The sequence below is a fragment of the Cydia pomonella genome, chromosome 1, assembly GCF_033807575.1.
Source record: "Cydia pomonella isolate Wapato2018A chromosome 1, ilCydPomo1, whole genome shotgun sequence".
Taxonomy (NCBI): Eukaryota; Metazoa; Arthropoda; class Insecta; order Lepidoptera; family Tortricidae; genus Cydia; species Cydia pomonella.
The window spans coordinates 15,074,008-15,094,475 of record NC_084703.1 but is presented as its reverse complement, the minus strand read 5'-3'; the positions used below and the strand labels follow the sequence as shown (position 1 = coordinate 15,094,475).

The window sequence follows — 20,468 nt, the reverse complement described above, 5'->3', positions numbered from 1 at the left end:
AATATACTTAGTTAGGTCGTAAGTTCTGTCACAAAGGTTTTGACCAATAAAATGTAATACAAACCTTTTAATAAAAAAAGTTTGCCATGATTTGAAAGATTGTTTTATACTGATCAAAACGTAACATAATTCGTTTAAAATTTTGATCGCGTCTTTATTTACTACTTGTTTACTTTGGAATTGTCGTTAGGTGCAAATACGCGGCTGGATTGAGAAAAAATATCCTTTACAAAAGGGAGTAAAAATCTGTGTCACATATAAAATAGGTACAATTGTTTATTTCTATGAACCTACTTTATTAGAGCGTTATTTTATCCAGAGATGTACAAGATACCCTTTAAAAAGTATCTAAAATACAGAATACAAGATACTAGGAAGGCAAGGATCTAAGATATCAGATACAAGATACTTTTGGAAATGGTATTTGAAATACTAGATTCAGGATACGTATCTTCTAAATACTTTTTTAAGATAAAATACTTTTTGAAACAAAACTCTATTTAATTTGTTTTAATGTTTATCTACCTTAACACATTGAGTGCCGGGAACCCGCTCGGCGGGCGCTCTGTTTGTAGTCGCTGTCCTCTGCAAAGCGGGAAAACCCTTCTTTGTTTTGAAAGACCTATCCAACGACACCTACCTACACCATAGGTTTGAAGCGATAAAGATTGTACCCCCATTACGTCAACTACGTGTAAGGAAGATATAGTTAGATCAAGCTAAGTTGGCAGCGATTCTGATAGTTTATAGACGGTGCAAGTCTTACAATAAAACTTAATAATCTCATAGAAGTTTAAGGTTTAAATTAACACTTGCACCGTCTGGGCTCTCAAAGTCAGTGAAAACTAAGCTTGGTCTAACTCTACCCTAAAAATATTTGTTTCTACTTTTTATTTTACCTATTTATTTTTTTATTTATTGAGAAACATACAGCCATTCAATAACATTAATCAGTAGATTAAGCAGCAGTAAATAGACCAATAGTTTCCTTAATTTACATATCAAAATACGAAGCTAATGCACTTTTTAAATACAAAAAAAAATCGTATATATATTTTTTTGTCGTCATGATTGATCTTTATATCCTTCTCAAATTAGCGCTTTATAGCACTAACACCAATCACGAAGCATAGCCTCGGACAGACTGACGTACAGACAAACGTACATGGCGTACGTCTTTGGAAAATACTGAATCCCTGGTATAGATAGTATAGTAGATTCAACCAAAACCAACTGTCTGTGGTTTCCAAGACTAATGGGTCCTTATGCTCCATGTGCATAAAGACCCTTTTCTAATGGAAAGCCACCTCTTGTCATTGTGATGTGTAGACTTTTTCTCTCTCCCATTATATAATATTTAGGTGAGTGAGACCATGCGACTTCGATTTATTTTCACGGTTCACATTCAAAGACGGTTACAATTTTTAAAGTAGGTACAAATATAAAGCTGCAATACGAACTCGTCGCATGCGTTTTGACAATAAAACAGTGAAATTAATTAGTAAAAGTATTTTAGTATTAAAGTATTTACAAATTACTAAGATACGAAACTAATGTATCTAAATACAAGATACAAAATACTTTCAAAAAAATATTTCAAATACAAGGTGAAAATACGTATTTTGTATCTGTATCTTAGATACTTTCATCTTAGGTCACATCTCTGATTTTATCACCAGCATTTAGTTCTCCGACAAGTCTGTACTTCAGCTATTACCCTTCAAACATAGGGTACTTTTCAGTGACATGCTAATTTTAGACTGCCATTTAGCGATGAAAATGGCGAAAGATTCATGTTGTTTGTTTCTAAACTTTGTATCATTCCTATAAATTATGTGTGTTTCACATATTTAATTAATAATATATAATAATAATATAATAATATATGAATCAAATAATATAAAATAATTATTTGATTTATTAATAACCCCATGAAAAAGATTCGAAAGTCACCTGTTTGTATGAGAGCCAACATATTCAGAGTCACTTTTCATAATATAATATAATAATGCGAAAAATACATTGTTTTTTACACGTAAAAAGCTTAAAGTTGCGAAAGATTCAACCGAAGATCCGCAAGGAAAGATACTATATTAAATATTTTATTGAAAAATACAGGGGCGTTTGAAAGATACATGTATTTTCCATGTCATTTTCATCGCTACTGCCATCCAGAGTAGGTTTGGTAAAACACGTACAGTTACAATTTCGGCAATCCAATACTCATGAATCATATATTTTAAGAAAGATAAAAGATCTAGCTTTTGTTTTATGGAAGATACAACCGTGTAAAAAAGAAAAATAAATCTTGAACAGGTCGCGTTTCTTCGCGTGTTTTTTAAGACGCCTAATATTACATAGAATTATGCAAAACTGAGACAGCAAATTACGTTAAATCATATTGTTAGTAATTCAGCATTAAATAAACTTTCAACACATATATATGAATAATAAGGGATCTACAGATCCTATAGCTTTTTTATCAGTCAAAACCTTTGTGACAGAACTTATGACCTGACTAAGTACCTACACGGATACAATTAATTGTATGTTATGAAATAATTTGACACTCCAAATATTATTCTTTTATGCTTTTATGTGCATTGTCACACGATTTTCACTTAAAACTTGGGTAAGTACCTAATTGTCACGATTGTCACGACTTAAGCACCTATGTAAGTACTTACATAAGTTATGGTGTTATAACGAGGCGATATTGAAACAAATAGAAATGTTGTAAAAAAAGATTGTATTATATTATCAAATAAATTAATTAATTTTTAGTGCTTCTTACAAAACTTTGTTCACGAAACACTTATTGGATCACTTCGGTCTTGCATATCGGCTAAATGCATTTAAGTCATTTATAGTTTGGCAAGCCATTTTTCTAAGAAGTAAAAGACGACGAATTAAAAAAAAATTGGCGCAGAGTTGTGCTTCCATAGAAAATTTGAAATTCGCGCCTTTTTCTAATGAGTCTAATGACATTGTGGGTATGCCAGAGTATAAATTCAGGTTGCCGCGAAAGTTGTTATCTACTCCGGCTCTACTCGTTCGTTGACAATTTTATTTATACCATTGTGAGGGATATTTCAATACTAATTATGGCTATATTTTTTTTAAAGTAATGCGTTAATTTTTTCTATTATATATTTTTTACTGAAAGCTGTTTTGTATGGAGTAAGTAATTACTAAGAGAAAAACGGCAATTCTGTCACAATAAAATTAATTTCGTATTGATATTTTTGAAAATCGAACTTAAATTTACCCAGGACTAATTATTCAGTTCCTTCTGCTATTTCCAATGTATAATTGACAAATCATTTTATATGTTATTGCACATTTTTTTAAATATCTGAATTTACTACCTTTGATGAAATGACTCATTATTGAAACCTATTACGAGTAAGTCATAATTATGTTTACTCAAAAATACGTAAAAAAAAGGTCGAGATCCGCAATTAGGAGCACCTTATAAACCTAATATGTTTTTAAACTAATGATGTTTATAAAATGATAACACGTAATGGAGTCTCAATTACTGATCATCCTGGCTGATGATTAGGCTTCGGCACGTCGAAGTAAAAAAAACCTCTATACAGTACCTACTACCAGTATCCCTCACAATGGTACAAATAATATTGTAATAGCATGAGTAGAGCCGAAGCAGCTAACAACTTTCGGTTCAGCCTATGTATTGTACTGTCAGCAGCCTATGTATTAGTTGTTTTTTTTTTTTTTTTTCAGTTTTTAAACATGTATCGATTATACATATAAAAAAAAATGCAAACAGCCAAGTATTAAAACCGCGTCTACACAACCCCTGGTACAGTTGAGAGAATCAGTTCAATGAATATATCTTTTGTACTGCTCTAATGCAGATTGAACCTATTAAATTAATTAAATATTATAGGGACATCCTTAAACAAATTGACTAAGTCCCACGGTAAGCCAGGAAGAAACTTGTGCTGTGGGTACTCAAACAACGATATATACAATATATAAGTTTTTGGCAAAAATTTCATTTAAGGTACAAGCTTTTATCGCTGACTGTACTTTTTTTTCCACAGGCAACTAATACTCATCGAGACAATTCTAAAAACCCCAAACACAATTAGGTTGCATTGTTTTATCACAGAGTTCCTATGTTTTATCAGTTAGATGGTACCATAATATTGCATTGTCACCCGACTTACATATGTATGCATATTATCAGCTTCATCGGAAACCGGGAAGTGGGTCAAATTTAAATTGCAAGATTTGTCCCATACATACTAACAGGGCAAGTTAAATAATCTAATCTTGTAACAAATACTTAAATACATAGAAAACATCCATGACCCAGGAACAAATATCTGTGCTCTTCACACAAATAAATGCCCTTACCGAGATTCGAACCCAGGACCATCGGCTTCATAGGCAGGGTCACTACCCACTAGGCTAGACTGGTTGTCATTAGTCGTGATAATGACGTTTTCATCACACTTGCTCGAAAAAGATCTTATTTCATGCAGGTGTGCTGAAGGACAAAGGCCTCTTTTGTTCCCGCGGGAGTTATGGATTACATACAAACATACAAACCAAGTAGCATAAATCAGTTTTACTTTTATTAAAATACTGACGGTCATAGTTTAATATTTTTGTTTATGTTTCAAATTATTTAATTTGATTAATTTAACACCCGTTTAAAATATTTTTTTCATAATTTTCAATCGTGGCTGAATGCCGAATAGGTCTGTGCCTTCGATGCCTCACCTGCCAAGAAATTACAAAATGGCGGACGAATGTTTGGTATGTCACCGTATTTAAGAATTATTTCGCTTAAAATTCAGTTTCTTCTTCCCAAGTGTGATGAAAAACATTGTGAGTAACTCCGGGGTAAGAATATTGCAAACTCGGGTCATTAATTCCCTCCAGCCTCCGGCTGACGGAAATTACCACCCTCTTATTCAAAATTTCACTTACCCCCCTTGTTGCACAATGTACTATTGATCCGCATAATCAAATTAAAAGACGGGTAAAATAGAATGATAACGTTACCGCAATGTTCGGGGATGTGTCCGTTCATGAGGCCGACCTCCCAGGCCTTCTTGACGATGGGCCATGGGTACTCGCCGGTCTTGTCGTACTGCGCCGCGACTGGGATGATCTCCTCCTTGGTGAATTTGCGGGCTAACTCCTGAAGAGCCTTTTGCTCGTCGGTTAGTTCTGTAAACCGCAGTTAAACAAATTGATATACATGCTCACTTAATTTTTTATATATGTTATTGGGAGGTGGCTAGGGTTTGAGATCCGTATATCCGAAATATCCGGATATCCGTCAAATATAAGATCGTGATCCAACGGGTCATAGGATCCGGATATTTCGGATATTACGGATCCGTTAAATATGGTCATCGACCTATAACAGAAACAATTTTCTAATTAAACTTATGAATGATTTCATACCATTTTGTCATTTAAATATAGTATTTTCATATATTTAATCAATTTCAAGACTAGAGTCTGGCTACCGAAATATTACACAAATTTTTGGCGGGAAATTAAAAAATCTTGGGCTGGTCACACTTTGTGTAATAGGAGTTATAGTGTTGATACTAGAACATAATTTTGATTTTCTGTGCACACGTAAGGTACCTAAGGAAATCAGTTAAATATACGTTGTCGTGCACTCAAAGTCAGCTCACATAATGTCTACCACTATGTAAAATATAAAGACATATACAGACATGTTTTGCCAAGATATTTTTATATATTATATTGTTAAATCAAATTACTACTGATCAGTCACTTCACTCCACAGATTTCTTCTATATATTGGTTTTCAGTAACTCGTTACGTTCCAATGTTTGGATTTTATTGATATTTTCCAGTAGGTACTTAAAGTATCAAAATAGTAATAGAGCACCAACCCGCTATGTATTGCATTGTAACGCTTCACGTCAACTTCGCACATTGTCGTAATTATTTACTACGAGCTTAAATAATAGTTTGCGGACCCCACTCGGTATAGTCATTATTAATATTATTTAGAATAAACCCTTTATAAACCGCGAACAATTTGAATGAATCACATAAATTGACAACAGCCTTTAGGTTTTTTTTCTAATCATAGACAATTGGTGATACAACAAGGAAAAATCTGTCAACAATATTTGGCTAGCCAGACTCTAACAGCACATCAATTATGATAGGTACATCACGTCACGCAATAACTTTATAAAATGAATGCAAATGTTGCTTAATCTAAACAGTAGTACCAGTAACAGTTTTTAAATCTAGCTATCTGGATCCCTGACTGAAATAACGGTAATTCTCGACACAAATTCCATAACGTAAGATACGAAAATCCGACCAAAATGACATTTTAACATAACGGTAATAAATAGGGAATTATCTTCCTAATAAACTGAATAAATAATAAAAAATAGTGAATTATGTTTCTTACTCTGGTATTTCTTTCATTTTTAGTTTCCGAGATACCGAAAGTGCATAGGTTCGGATTTCACGACTTTCCTTATTTTAATGAAACATAAAGCAAAGAGAATACATTGCTAAAATAAGCTAGTATTAAAATAACATTTAATTACTAACTGCCTACAAAACTAATTATATACTTAGTTATGGCTAAACTTAGTTAAGATAATCTCCAAATATAGAGATTTTAACTGAGTTCAGACTGTACCTTAACAACAACACTGAAATAAACAGATTTAATTTAATTTATTTTTCCACACCCGTCTTTTTCTATACGTTTGCCTCTCAATTGTTTCGATTTTGTAGTTGGCGTTACTTTGAGACTATGAATTTAAAATGTTGACACATTGTGAGGTGTTTATTACATAGGACGTTTTGCCTATAATTTGTTATAATGTTTACTTTGTAAAAATGTACCTACAACTAAAAAAGCGCCACCTACAACGACGATTCGTATTTACTATCACGAATTTAAATTATCAAAACAACAACCTGAACAAATTAAAAATGAAAGTTTCTCAATATCAACGATTGTTTAAAATGCATAACATCACCCCCATATGAAAGCTGTTTTGATCAAGAGAAATCAAAATAATATGATCCTAGCTAAATTATACGTGAAAAGTAATCCCATATTTTTTCCAGTGTTTGTTGAAACGACTAGCACATCATTTATCCGCACAATAAGGCATATTTCTTTTATTAAAGATATAATTAATACTTCTTACTATGACTGTGACAACGGGCCCCTATTTGCGAACTAAATAATAGATCCACGGCACAATGTTGACGCCCCGCCTGCTTCGGCACAATGTGTGTGGGGTCATTTTGCAGATCTAGTTTACCACTATTGAACCACTATTTTTCAAAGATACTGAAAGCAAGCTTTTCTCATTTAATTTTATCAAACCTGTGTATAAAAGATTAATAGGTACATGTTCCGCATGTTCGACAAATTTGTCGTTTAAGGAGTAAATGTTAATTTACTCCATTTACATATTATTATGCGAGTATAACTTAATTTAATTTTTGACTAAAAATAGTCTGTTTTCGACCGAATCCTTCTGGAACGTAACCTTTTTTTATACCGATCCGTATTATCCGAATTACCTGGATACGTCAAACTTTAATAGCCGAAATATCCGGATCCGAAAAATTTACGGATATTGCAAACCCTAGAGGTGGCTGAAGCCATTGTCTGGTCCCCTCCACTTTCCCAATCATCTTTTGACATTCAAATTTTAAAACGGGTGTTAGATTTTGTTCTTATGTATAGGTAAATAAAGTAGAACATCAGTAGCACGAATCCCAAGGAAAACGCAAAAGTATGTGTTAAGAAGAGGTTAACGTAAAATAGCAGTTTTATATAGAATTCCTACGTTTTAATCAAGGACAAATGCTATAAAAAGGCTACTCAGAAACTAGACTATATTTGAGTGGGCAGACTCTAAGCCAAACTTTATCTGAAATCTTCCGTCGCACCTTCCGCGCGGCGCACCGAATCTTTTGTTTCTTTACAGTACATAAACTACTACTACTATCCCGCACGCGTGCGGAAATGAGCACTTTCCGTGCATATGTCGAAACTTTAAAGTGCCATATGTACTGTAAAACGTTGTACGATACACGTGCGAATAGGTAATTCGCAACTCGTGTCGATTAAAAATACTCCCTTCGGTCGTGTTGTAATTTATCACCACTCGTTGCGAATTTCCTATTTTCTGCACTTGTATCGTAAATAACTATTCTAATTTCTTGGCTGGCTTTAAACCCTTTCTTAACGATTTATCGTTTTATAGAGGGTATCAACTTTAGAGAGGTCCTTATAGGGTTGTGCTTATTCTAAAGAGGTTTCGAGTCACAGAGTTAAAACGAATAAGAAAGTCGTATTAGACAGATCAATATACCTAAAAACGTACAGTATTTTTATTTTCGTGTTACAGAGGCATGGGCGTAGGCAGGTAGGTAGAGGTAGTCGGGGGCAGCTGTCCCCCCCCTAGAGCTCAAATTTTAGATAGAATCTATGCCCCTCTATGGCGTGTGCTCCCTCTCCAGGCCTACGGCTATATCACTACGGCTACGGCTGGCTACGCCCTTGTACAGAGGTATGTTAGTAAACATCGAGATATGGTTGTAAAACTTATAAAGTCTAATCTAATCCTATGAAAATATCACTTTTATACTGGGTACACTACATAATTCCGAAATATTATATGCCGAATTTTAGAATATCGAATTTTATTTTTACGATTTTTAAATACTCGACCCATCAACATTCCGACTGTCGTAATTACGAACGATAAAAATCATGAAAGAATATATTTTCAAATAGCAAAAAAAACGGACAAGTGCGAGTCGGACGCGCCCAACGAGGGTTCCGTACTTTTTAGTATTTGTTGTTATAGCGGCAACAGAAATACATCTGTGAAAATTTCAACTGTCTAGCTATCACGGTTCATGAGATACAGCCTGGTGACAGACGGACGGACAGCGGAGTCGGAGACCGAATGTAACATTTACAATTTTTGTAATCACTAATTCCAAATTGCCATTGTTCCGAAATTTTTTTAAATCCGATTTCATGTGATTTCTATTTTAAATATCCCCATTTTTGTATCGAGTCGTGCTCCGCATAATAATATGCTTCAGCGCTACGGGCAAAGCAGCCTTTTCGCCCTTGCGAATCAAAAAGGGCAGGCACAAATGCTCGCCTCCGCAGCTTCGCCTTGCTACGCCTCACATTGTGCTCTGCGCTTTGCTTCGGCGGACGCGGGTTGCTTCCCCTCCGCGCCTCCGGCTTTTTACATACCACTCTAGGGGTAGGACAGACAAGACCACGTGGATAGTGGGGTACTCCGATTCGGATTTTGGTTAGTTAGACTTTTAAGTCTAAGTGCGTTAAGTCTTATTTTGAAAATCGCGAATTTCATCATTCCAAGTTTACAAAAGATCGAATGTATGAATACCGAATTACTTTATTTCCGATCGGTTAATGATTTTTCGAAATAATTTAATATATTTTCTTTGTGAGAGTCAGAATGGCGGGTGTACCTAAATAAAATCAAATGAAAAGCATACCATATTTTTGTACCTAATTTGTACTATTTAGTACCTCCTTTAAAAAAAATTGTACCTCACGGTACATAAAGTTATCATCAAAAAACAGGTCACCCGCCATCCTGACAGTCAGAATGGCGGGTGTACTTTATTACGCCATGTTCCCGTGGTTATTGATAAAATCTATAAATGCCAAATTTTTGTACCTTTTTTGTACCTTCACATTCAATTATAATATGAGCCATTTTATTTGTGGTTTCCAAGTTATACTCATTTTATATTTTGCTTGCTATTACAATTTTTTCAGGCGTTATAATTTTTCACGTTATTGATCTCATTTTTAAGAAAAAACGCTAAGGTACAATTATTTTAATTACGCCAGGATTTAGTACCTTTAATGTTTAATATGTTAAGTTCAAATAACTCAGAAAATCATGTCTTAGAAAAGAGCAGGCGCAATTTCAAAGAAATCTTCCTAAGAAAAATCATGCACTTAAATGTTCGTTTTTCACTCTCTAAGGAATAAGGGCTCTTAATCAAATAAAAGCCGCAAGTTATGCGTGTTTGTCGGAATATTATTGTGATGAATTTTATACTTCTTTGGGGGATATCGATGATGTCGTTACTTTGCTGAACAATGCAAAGTACCATATACATTTCTTCTATGACTACGACTAGTGGCTCTGTGAGATGTATTCCTCGCGATAGGATCGATATGCTTAAGCATGTAAAAACAAAAAGATACTTCGTTGAGTCATTTTCACAGCGTACTCACAATGGTCTTAAGAGCCATAGACTGTAGTGGCACTTAAGTCCGTTACGCAAATTTCCACCATATTGAACATTTTCCAAAAAACTAAACGACAGAAAAAATATATGTAGTTATTGAACCCGCTTACAAAATTTCACGAGAATCAGTTGAAAATTATTTATTCTTCTTCTTTGTCGTTGTACTATTTGCCATGGTAAACTGGTAAACAGGGTAAATCAGTGTCATGGTAAACTGCTGACATCAGGCGTACGATTTCTCGCCATTTTTCATTTCGTCATTTTATTGTATTAGGTAGCATACTTATATAACGGAGATTTAGAATTCATGCTTAAGAGGCAACAGGAGTGGTCATTTCTCCGTAAAAACGTACTCTACTGTTTCCTCCGTGGTTTTAGGAGCAAGAGCAATGATTTATTCAACACAGATTATTATTATTTTATTACGGCCTAATTTCCTAGCCGCAAAGAGAAGGTCAATTAGCCTTAAAATCAAAACAGTCCGACACAGCACAGATAATTTCAGTATTATTTAGATCTCAAAATTTCGTTACATTTGGTTAAGTTTTGGAGGAGGAAACAGTCGATCGTTTTTTGAGATTTTTACGCAGGTTTTTTCACCTAACCTGGCGTTGTCCTTAACGCACAAGTTTTAGGAGCGGCTTCCATTAGTGAGAAGGATATATTCGCCTAAAATATTAAAAATCTTAGTTCCCGTATCCTCTTAACTCAATATAATATCGAGCATATGGACCCTTTAGATATTGTACATAACAATTTAATTAAAGTCAATAGTGTGAGGTTTGACTTAACCCATCACTAGAAAGTAGGTACCGATTTCTCATTCATATTTTGCAGAGCACGCGCGATAGAGCGAGCGTGAACTATAGTAGGGGACAGAATCTGCTTATAGGCGTTAATCGTTAATCTCAAAAAACGATCGACTGTTTCCTCCTCCAAAACTTAACCAAATGTAACGAAATTTTGAGATCTAAATGGTAATGAAATTATCTGTGTCGGACTGTTTTGATTTTAAGGCTAATTGATGTCATACCTTCTCTTTGCGGCTAGTAAATTAGGCCGTTTTGCGAATATTTGAAGTGCACTAGCGCTTTAAGAAACAAAAATACTACACAGATATTAATAATAATAATCTGTGTTGAATAAATCATTACTGTTGCTCCTAAAACCACTGAGGAAACAGTAGAGTACGTTTGTACGGAGAAATCACCACTCCTGTTGCCTCTTAATCATGGATCCTAAATCTCCGTTATATAAGTATGCTACCTAATACAAAAAAATGACGAAATGAAAAATGGCGAGAAATCGTACGCCTGATGTCAGCAGTTTACCATGACACTGATTTACCATGTTTATCAGTTTACCATGGCAAAGAGTACAACGACAAAGAAGAAGAAGAATAAATAATTCTCAACTGATTCTCGTGAAATTTTGTAAGCGGGTTCAATAGCTACATATATTTTTTCTGTCGTTTCGGTTTTTGGAAAATGTTCAATATGGTGGAAATTAGCGTAAAGGACTTAAGTGCCATTACGGTCTATGGCGCTTAAGACCATTGTGAGTACGCTGTGAAAATGACTCAACGAAGTATCTTTTTGTTTTTACATGCTTAAGCATATCGATCTTATCGCGAGGAATACATTTCACAGAGCCACTAGTCGTAGTCATACTAGAAATACATATGGTGCTTTGCCTTTTTCAGCAAAGTAAGGACATCATCGATATCCCCCAATTAAGAAGTATAAAACTCATCACAAAAATATTCCGACAAACACGCAAAATTTGCGGCTTTTATTTGATTCATCGCCGCCAACAATCAATGAAAAACAAACATTTACGTGCATGATTTTTCTTAGGAAGATTTCTTTGAAATTGCGCCTGCTCTTTTCTGAGTTATTTGAACTAACATATTAAACATTAAAGGTACTAAATCCTGGCGTAATTAAAATAATTGTACCTTAGCGTTTTTTCTTAAAAATGAGATCGATAACGTGAAAAATTATAACGCCTGCAAAATTGTAATAGCAAGCAAAATATAAAATAAGTATAACTTGGAAACCACAAATAAAATGGCTCATATTATAATTGAATGTGAAGGTACAAAAAAGGTACAAAAATTTGGCATTTATAGATTTTATCAATAACCAAGGGAACATGGCGTAATAAAGTACACCCGCCATTCTGACTGTCAGGAGACCGGCGGGTGACCTGTTTTTTGATGATAACTTTATGTACCGTGAGGTACAATTTTTTTTAAAGGAGGTACTAAATAGTACAAATTAGGTACAAAAAATATGGTATGCTTTTCATTTGATTTTATTTAGGTACACCCGCCATTCTGACTCTCACTTTTCTTTATTCAGATTCAGACACTCAGTGGTCCACATTTGTTATTGTGTGTATCTTATAAGCTAGGTTATTTGTATTTGTAAAAAAATAAAATAATAATATATAAGAATTAAAAACTCTTACAAAATTTTATACCACTTTCTAATTTAAATAATATACATCCCAGAATAGGGGGTTTATTAATGCGGACATCCAATGCCTTTGAAAAGACTGTCTGGCCTTTCCGCTAACATACTTAGTATGCTGTTGGTACTACCCTGGATTCTGCTTCTTATGGACATGATTGTATTGCGCATTATGTTATGGCATGGAAGTCGTCTACGTGGGCGTCGGCAAACATGCCAGACGCGCTGCAGAATCTAGGAAGTCCCAAGTCTAGGAAGGACCCTAATCATGTTATATAGAGGATTCGTAGGGCGCTGAGTGCTAAACCACAGGCCGCTGGTGTAAATGATTGACAGAAGGATTACACAAAGTTTTCTTTACATCCCCTGTACAATGCGCGAACCTGCGAGTCAGCATATTCCCCCGAACAGCCAAGGCCCTACGTTCCCTCTCGATATCACTATCGTCCTTCAGGTCACTAGTGATAATGTGACCTAGATATTTGAACACATCACCGGTTTTATTTTTAATTATTAATTACTACCGTCCGCATGAGATCCGCAGGTAAATATCAATGCTGGATACAGAGGTTAAATAGCATACTGTGAACTCGTGCGAGATGTACGCCAGCATGTTGGAGATGCTCGATGCTGAGCCCGTCGTGCCCCGGCGACTTCCCGCGCTTCATGTTTTTTATTGCAAGCAAGCTCACGAGTTGAAACATAAACCAGTGGCGAATTACTGCTCCCTTTTGCTCAGCATCGAGCAACCCCACCCGCTGCGAAATACCTGGCATCCCAGTAGCAAGCGAAGCATGTATTCTAAACTGGGGCATAAACAGATAAGCAATGTCACACGGATTACTTATCCCTTCTACACTTGGAATAGACAGATTCGGAAAAATAATCTTCGGTTTTTTTTTAATCGGAACTTTAAGTATTCGTTCATATTCCAATCGGATTTTAAGCATTCGGGAATGGAAAAAGTTACGCTTCCGGTTGGACTTGAATCCGCAACCTCCACAATCCATGCGTTTGCTCTTAACCAATTGAGCTGCGGAAGCGGATTGTGGAGGTTGCGGGTTCAAGTCTTGCCGGAAGCGTAACATTTCCATTTTTTCCTTTAATATAAAACGTAACAAGAGTTTTAGATCGACAGGCATCAGTTAAAAGTAAACGAAAATTTTGTGAAGATTGAAGAGCCTAAAATAATTAAAGTTAACTCCTTTCAAGGAATAGGCCTAATTATTAATTACCCTGTACACATTTTTATTTGTAAATCTAAGTAATTATTGATAACTTGCGAGCAGCCCCGTTTTCGCACGGCAGCTAAAGAGAAATGGAAATAGTGGTGGATTGCCAAAGCAAACTTTGTAGCCACAGTAAATTGCCTCCTTTCGACACATGATTCAAACTTTTAGAACGCCAGTAGGGAAACGCGTTTCAAGCCAGAATCCCACTGCTGCGCAGTTGCGCACGGTTGGTCGAGCTACACACGTGGGTACATACAACTTTTACCCCAAATAAGGGGTAATTACAGTGACAAAGAAAGACGCCCGCAATTTGCGAACTTCGGTGTTCACGGTAGGCCCACTGTTCCTAAGGGCCCCCCACGTACACGCTATTGCGCGTGGCAGACGAAAACCCACTGCAACCATGATTGAAAGTACCTTTTTTCAGATTTTTGCTCATTTTGCGAATATCTTTACGACCACCAGTATAATTACTTCGGACTAAAGTTTTACATCAAATTTTCTACAAATTTGGTTATGTTCATTTTGTCAATACTTTAAGAACTACAGGATGTTTAAGTAAACAAAGAGACAAAAAATAGACAATTTAAGAAAACTTAGTTTTTCGTAATTGTTCGACATAACTCAAATTTTTAGTTTAGAATAAGCAAGCTTGGTCACCTGCTGACCAAATATACTCAACTCAGAAAAATGAAATTTTGCTCTCTGTTTTGAAGCAGCAATATGCCCTTGTTCGAGCTGCTGAGGTGAAAAATATGTTTCCCCCTCTACCTCCCCTAACTACTGAACCATGGGTCCAAAAAAGTATGAAAAAAATCATGAAAGTATAGCTTAGTAAAGACTTTCAAGGAAAACTATAACGAACCTGGTCGCCCTCTCCGTATTAAAATTTTGCCAAAAATCAATTTTGACGGACGGGTAGATAACTACGATATCTTACACTGACCATGGCCCGACCTGCTCTTGGCCGGTTTTTTTTTTTTATATTTGGTCAGCAGGTGACTAAACTTGTTTATTTTATATTAAAAATTTGAGTTATGATGAACAATTACGATAAAACGACGTTTTCTTAAATCGTCTATTTTTTAACATAAACACTCTGTAAGCTCTTATAGAATAGCTCGTAGATTAAAATAACAGTACCTGGGCGACCGAGCTTTGCTCGGTTAGAACTATTTATTGTAATATGGTGGTGTATAGGTGATAATCTTAACTACATTTTTTTACTAAATTAAACCTGTCTAAAACAATAAAAATTAAAAAATTATATATAAACTTAAACATATAAAAAAAAAAACAAAAGTTAGTCAACGGGCGAGATTCGAACCCGTAACACTCGTTAACAAGTCCGCGTCTTAACCCGCTGGACCAGACGGACAGTGGCCGGCAACACGAAATTAGCGACCATATTCTGCGACGAAAGAAAAACGCATGAAAACTCGAAAACATGCGTTTTCCCAAACATAAGACTAATCTAGATCGATTGTATACCCCCAAAAACCCCTATATACCAAATTTCAGCGAAATCGTTAGAGCCGTTTCCGAGATCACAGAAATATATATATTTATATATATACAAGAATTGCTCGTTTAAAGGTATAAGATAACCAAATTTGTAGGTAATTTTATGATAAAACTTTGTCCAAAGTAGTTATTCAAATTCGTATATTCTTTGCCCTACATATAAAACCCTGCGTTTCGTGGAAGTAGCCTTAGCTACTACCTAATGTATTCGCCTCGCTACCAGTTTATATAATAACTGTAAACAAGGATAAGATTATTATTTGGTAGGAATGGTAGGCTTAAGTCGCAAACCTCTTATCTACTTCAAAAGAAGTAAAACTATCTTGTAAATATCTATCAAAACAAAGTTTATCATTTTAAAAATAATTTGATACGCAGCGATAACGTTAAAAGTATCTACGTTGAAACATTTTGAACTTTGTACTATAGGACATGTCATGTATAGGATACGAATTATCGATCTGTCCATGAAAGAACAATAATTATGAAGTGCACCCGGACACACGCTTAATCGTATATACCGGGAGTCTACAACATTAATGAGATGATCAGATAGCTCACTAGAAGAGCCTTAGAGAGCCACACAATATTTACTTGCCGCGTGTAAGCTGCATTTACTTGGCTTTCCATTTTCTCACTCTATACTTCAAACATTATTTTAAGACCCTGTTTGAGACCCTAGAGAGCTATTTTATCGCTGTACTTACACAATAACCGTAACAAACAATGTGTTAAGAAATCTCAAAAGTTATTTTTACATATCTATCGCATGATGTCCCACACGATGATGTGTTTTAAAGATTATATATATATATATATATATATATATATATATATATATATATATACTTTATGCCAAATACAAAAAAAAAGCTATAAAGCTACAAAGATAACAACTATATACACCGTGGGCCTATTAAACCCGACAGATTTTAAAGTGGAATTCTTAACCACATTTAGAGACTAAAATGTCATACATAGTTTCCTGAAATCGAGCCTGTTATGATAATGACAATTTTTGTGAAAATCTGTTTCTGTAATAACCTGTGAATTGGTTTAGACAAACCTACTGACAGACTGTAATTTGTTGTGATATAAAATAAAATAAAAAGACATTTTAAAGAAAGTTTTAAAGGAAACTCGCAATTTTTATCTGTTTACTTACTTATTCCTTGCAATGTTTTTTTCGCCAAGATGTTAAAAGAAATAACGTGTCGTGTGCAGAAAACAAAAAAAAAATGATTTTTTTTCTTTATCATATTACCAATAAATTTGACTAATAAATGTGTTTGTTCATTTGCTCATAAACGACAGCTTAACGATTATCTTAATCTAGTTATAAAATACTATTACCTATAATGGTAAGACTGTTATCTGCAATATCATTGCTGTTGTCGTGCAGTGTAATCTCGCCCTTCAAGGGCATGGCACGCTCAAAGGAACAAATACTGATTATCACTGGCACGAAGAACTTTACTGCCTATAAGAAATATGGAGATAATTTAGTATTTTTCTAGTGACAAGTAAAAATAAGTTGAGTAATTTATTTTTTTAAGTTAAGAACATCACCTGGTCACCCTCAGAATGAAATCAACTAAAACCTAAAACACACTTGACTCATTGTTTTCTGTTGGCCATCAACTTAATTTTAAGTAATAAATATTTATGTAAAATAATGAATTGAGTTTATTTCTAGGTTTCTACTAAGAGGTTTTAATAGGTTTTCGTTAGCTTATTTAATAGCAGCAGCAGATTTGGATATACTTTACGTCAGGTTTTTAGGGCTCTCTCACCTGCTTGCAAAAAGGTAAATTTATCCCTAAATAACAATCAGGGAGATATAGGCCAGGGCTAGATGAAGACACTACTTAGAATTAAAAATAGCGGGAAAATGTTTGACGTTTATACTTAATGTGTGTTTTTTACGACTATACATGATCAAGTTGAAAACAAAAGAATTTTCAGACTGATTTTATGTTAGACTAGCGACCCGCCCCGGCTTCGCACGGGTTACACTTACTTACACAAAACCTTATCAAATTATACACCTAATCCTTCCTCAAGAATCACTCTATTGGTAGGTGAAAACCGCATTAAAATCCGGTCAGTAGTTTTCGAGTTTATCGCGAACATACATATACATACAGACAGACGCGGGGGGGGGGGGACTTTGTTTTGTAAGGTGTAGTGATAAAGATTCTGAAACTACCTACAACTAATCTGTCTATTCGACAGTTTTACACTTCTTTGGCACCTTTTCTTCGAGTATGAGGAAAAATACTATCTTCTTATGAAAATATCTTCCCCACCACAATACAGGCAAGGTAATTAAATATTGGTTATTCAGAATAGTTTACGAAATATTTCTCAACATATCTACTAGTACTAAATCCTGACGTAATAAAATTAATTGTACCTTAGCGTTTTTTCTTAAAAATAAAATCTATAGCTTATAAAATTATAACGCCTGCAAAATTGTGATAGCAAGCAAAATATAAAATGAGTAAATCTTGGAAACCACAAATAAAATGACTCATATTATAATTGAATATGAAGGTACAAAAATTTGGGTTTTATAGAATTTATCAATAACCACGGAAACATAGCGTAATAAATAAAGTACACCCGCCATTTTGACTGTCAGGATGGCAGGTGTACTGTTTTTTGGTGATAACTTTAAGTACCGTGATGTACAATTTTTTTAAAGGAGGTACTAAATAGTACAAATTAGGTACAAAAATATGGTATGCTTTTCATTTCATTTTATTTAGGTACACCCACCATTCTGACTCTCACAATGTAATCATATAGCTTTCCAGTTTACATTTATCTCAAAACTTATGATGTAAGTATAATATGCAAGGGCCATGAATTCTTTTGTAAAACATAGTCCTGCTACCTTGCCTCAGTTGTGTGAGGGTAGAGTTTAATTGAATTATCAATACAAAGGGCCCAAATGGGTATGTTATGTATCAACTCTTATACTAGTTAGTTTTGGCATGAAAGTAATTTGCAAAAGGTTAGAAAATATATTATGATAATGAATCTAGCAAATGATTGTTACCAAACGAGAAGCCAGTAGTTGGGACAGGTTTTGGAGCCGCAGATGCTGGACATGTGGTTGACAGCTGCCGGTACAGTGGACGAGTGGCACGGGCAAGCTAAAAAAAATTACAGTTTTACATATATATTTTTATAAATTACAAACCAACAAGCTTGAATAGCTAGTGTATGTGGGTAAAGCCACCACTTTTTTAGACAATAATGACTATTTGTTAAGTCAAAACATAAAGTAAGTGAGTTTAAAGCTATTGTATAGTTGATAAGGCTTGTTGGCACTGAAGCATAGCCAGAGACAAACAAACTGTCTTTTTCTTATGCTAGTATCATCAACCCAAATTAGAGTATTTTTTGTAAGCTACCATTACTACTATGTTTGGCCAGTCAAACCATACCAAAGCAATGTTGGTATGTGGCACAATTCGCCAAGATGCCAGTGCTGGGATATTAGAGTTAGACCAAGAGAAGTAGGCAGCGAATTTCACAGCCCAGGCAGTGCAAGTGTTATTTTAAAAGTCAAACTTCTATGAAATTATGATGTTTACTTAACACTTGCACAGGCTGGGCTATCAAAATCATTGCCAGCTTAGCTTGGTCTGACTCCAGCAACAACACAATAATTGCAAACAGGCTGACATTCAAATCCTGACATTGCATGATCTCTATAAAAAAATTACTAGAAATAAGGGCACAATGTTAATACAGTCTGTTCGGAAGAAGAAGAGAAGAAGATTAGGCCCCACACATTCTATGACTCTTCTCTTTCCACACAGACCCTAATACCAAACTTCAATACCTACTATTTTTTATGTATTGATGAGATGGGTAGATTGATAATTTAGTGCCTATAATATTTTTTTACAGAATGATTTTAGTAATAAGCAAAACGATATGGGAGCAGGTCAGTTAGCAGGCAGGGATAATTATATATTGTAGACAAATTTGCCAAACTTGTCGTACTGTTAAACGAACTTTGGACATCTTGTTAACCTCTGATAATCCAGGCTTTTCTATGATTACCAACTGCATAAACTGTATAAAAAGATATTGTTTTTATTATTAAATCCAGCATTCACACATTACTGGAGAAGATAAATAAGAATCCCGGATAAAATTATGGATGGGTATTAATTTAAAAGCTTTTGGCGATACCGATAGGCATAAAGTATAATACACAAACCGAATACTTACTTTGCTGAACGGCTGCATTTTGTTAAATTGATTAATCAATAAAATAAAAATTAGACTGATTTCTGGACTTTGCACTGTGTTGTGGGTTTGCTAAGTGTCGTGCACATAACACGACATGTAAAATAGAATGAATCTAAAAGGAACCCTACGACTATCACAATAATAAATAAATCAAAAAATGTAGTTGAGGTAAGTGGTGGGGAGCAAAGAGATATGGGCTTGACAAACATCGCTTGCGATTTTTAATAGATTGCGGCTGTTGAGAGATCGATTGAATTCGTTGCACCTACTTAGTCAGTAATGTAGTGAAAACCACAAGCGATTTGTTGCGAGGTCTATGGACCCCACAGATAACATCTTAAACAGTCAACACACTTGCAATTCTTAAGCGCCTTACACACGAAGTATTATATTGGGTTGTTGCATTTTCCCACTTCTAAATTTCCTTGATATTTTTAGTAGTCTCGGGAATATTCTAGAATAAATCTAGTATGTAGTAGAATGTTCTCGAATCCTTCACGTAGGGTATTAGGGCTTGTAATATAGGACGGTTCCCAATTCCGGAACTAATTTTCGATATTGGGTTGCCCACCACCAAAATGGCTACGGCTTGAGTATTAATTTTGTACTGAGAACGAACAACGGGGGACCTACGGCAAAACCG

General features: G+C 34.9%; 1 protein-coding gene across 4 annotated transcripts in view; it reads right to left on the bottom strand.

The window, feature by feature from the left end:
- Positions 1-19,973, bottom strand: part of LOC133516234 (medium-chain specific acyl-CoA dehydrogenase, mitochondrial) — a 42,143-nt gene extending 22,170 nt beyond the window's left edge. For 2 of the 4 annotated variants that reach the window (XM_061849054.1, XM_061849064.1), the window contains exons 1-3: positions 19,805-19,972; positions 18,618-18,714; positions 5,041-5,208 (exon numbers count right to left, since the gene is read on the bottom strand). In XM_061849054.1, coding sequence (XP_061705038.1) covers positions 5,041-5,208; positions 18,618-18,714; positions 19,805-19,822 — 283 coding nt within the window. In that variant the 5' untranslated portion in view covers positions 19,823-19,972. Of the gene's footprint in view, positions 1-5,040; positions 5,209-18,617; positions 18,715-19,804 lie in introns of all 4 variants that reach the window. The other 2 variants (XM_061849080.1, XM_061849073.1) reach the window with 2 other exon arrangements.
- Between the last annotated feature and the right edge of the window lie 495 nt (positions 19,974-20,468).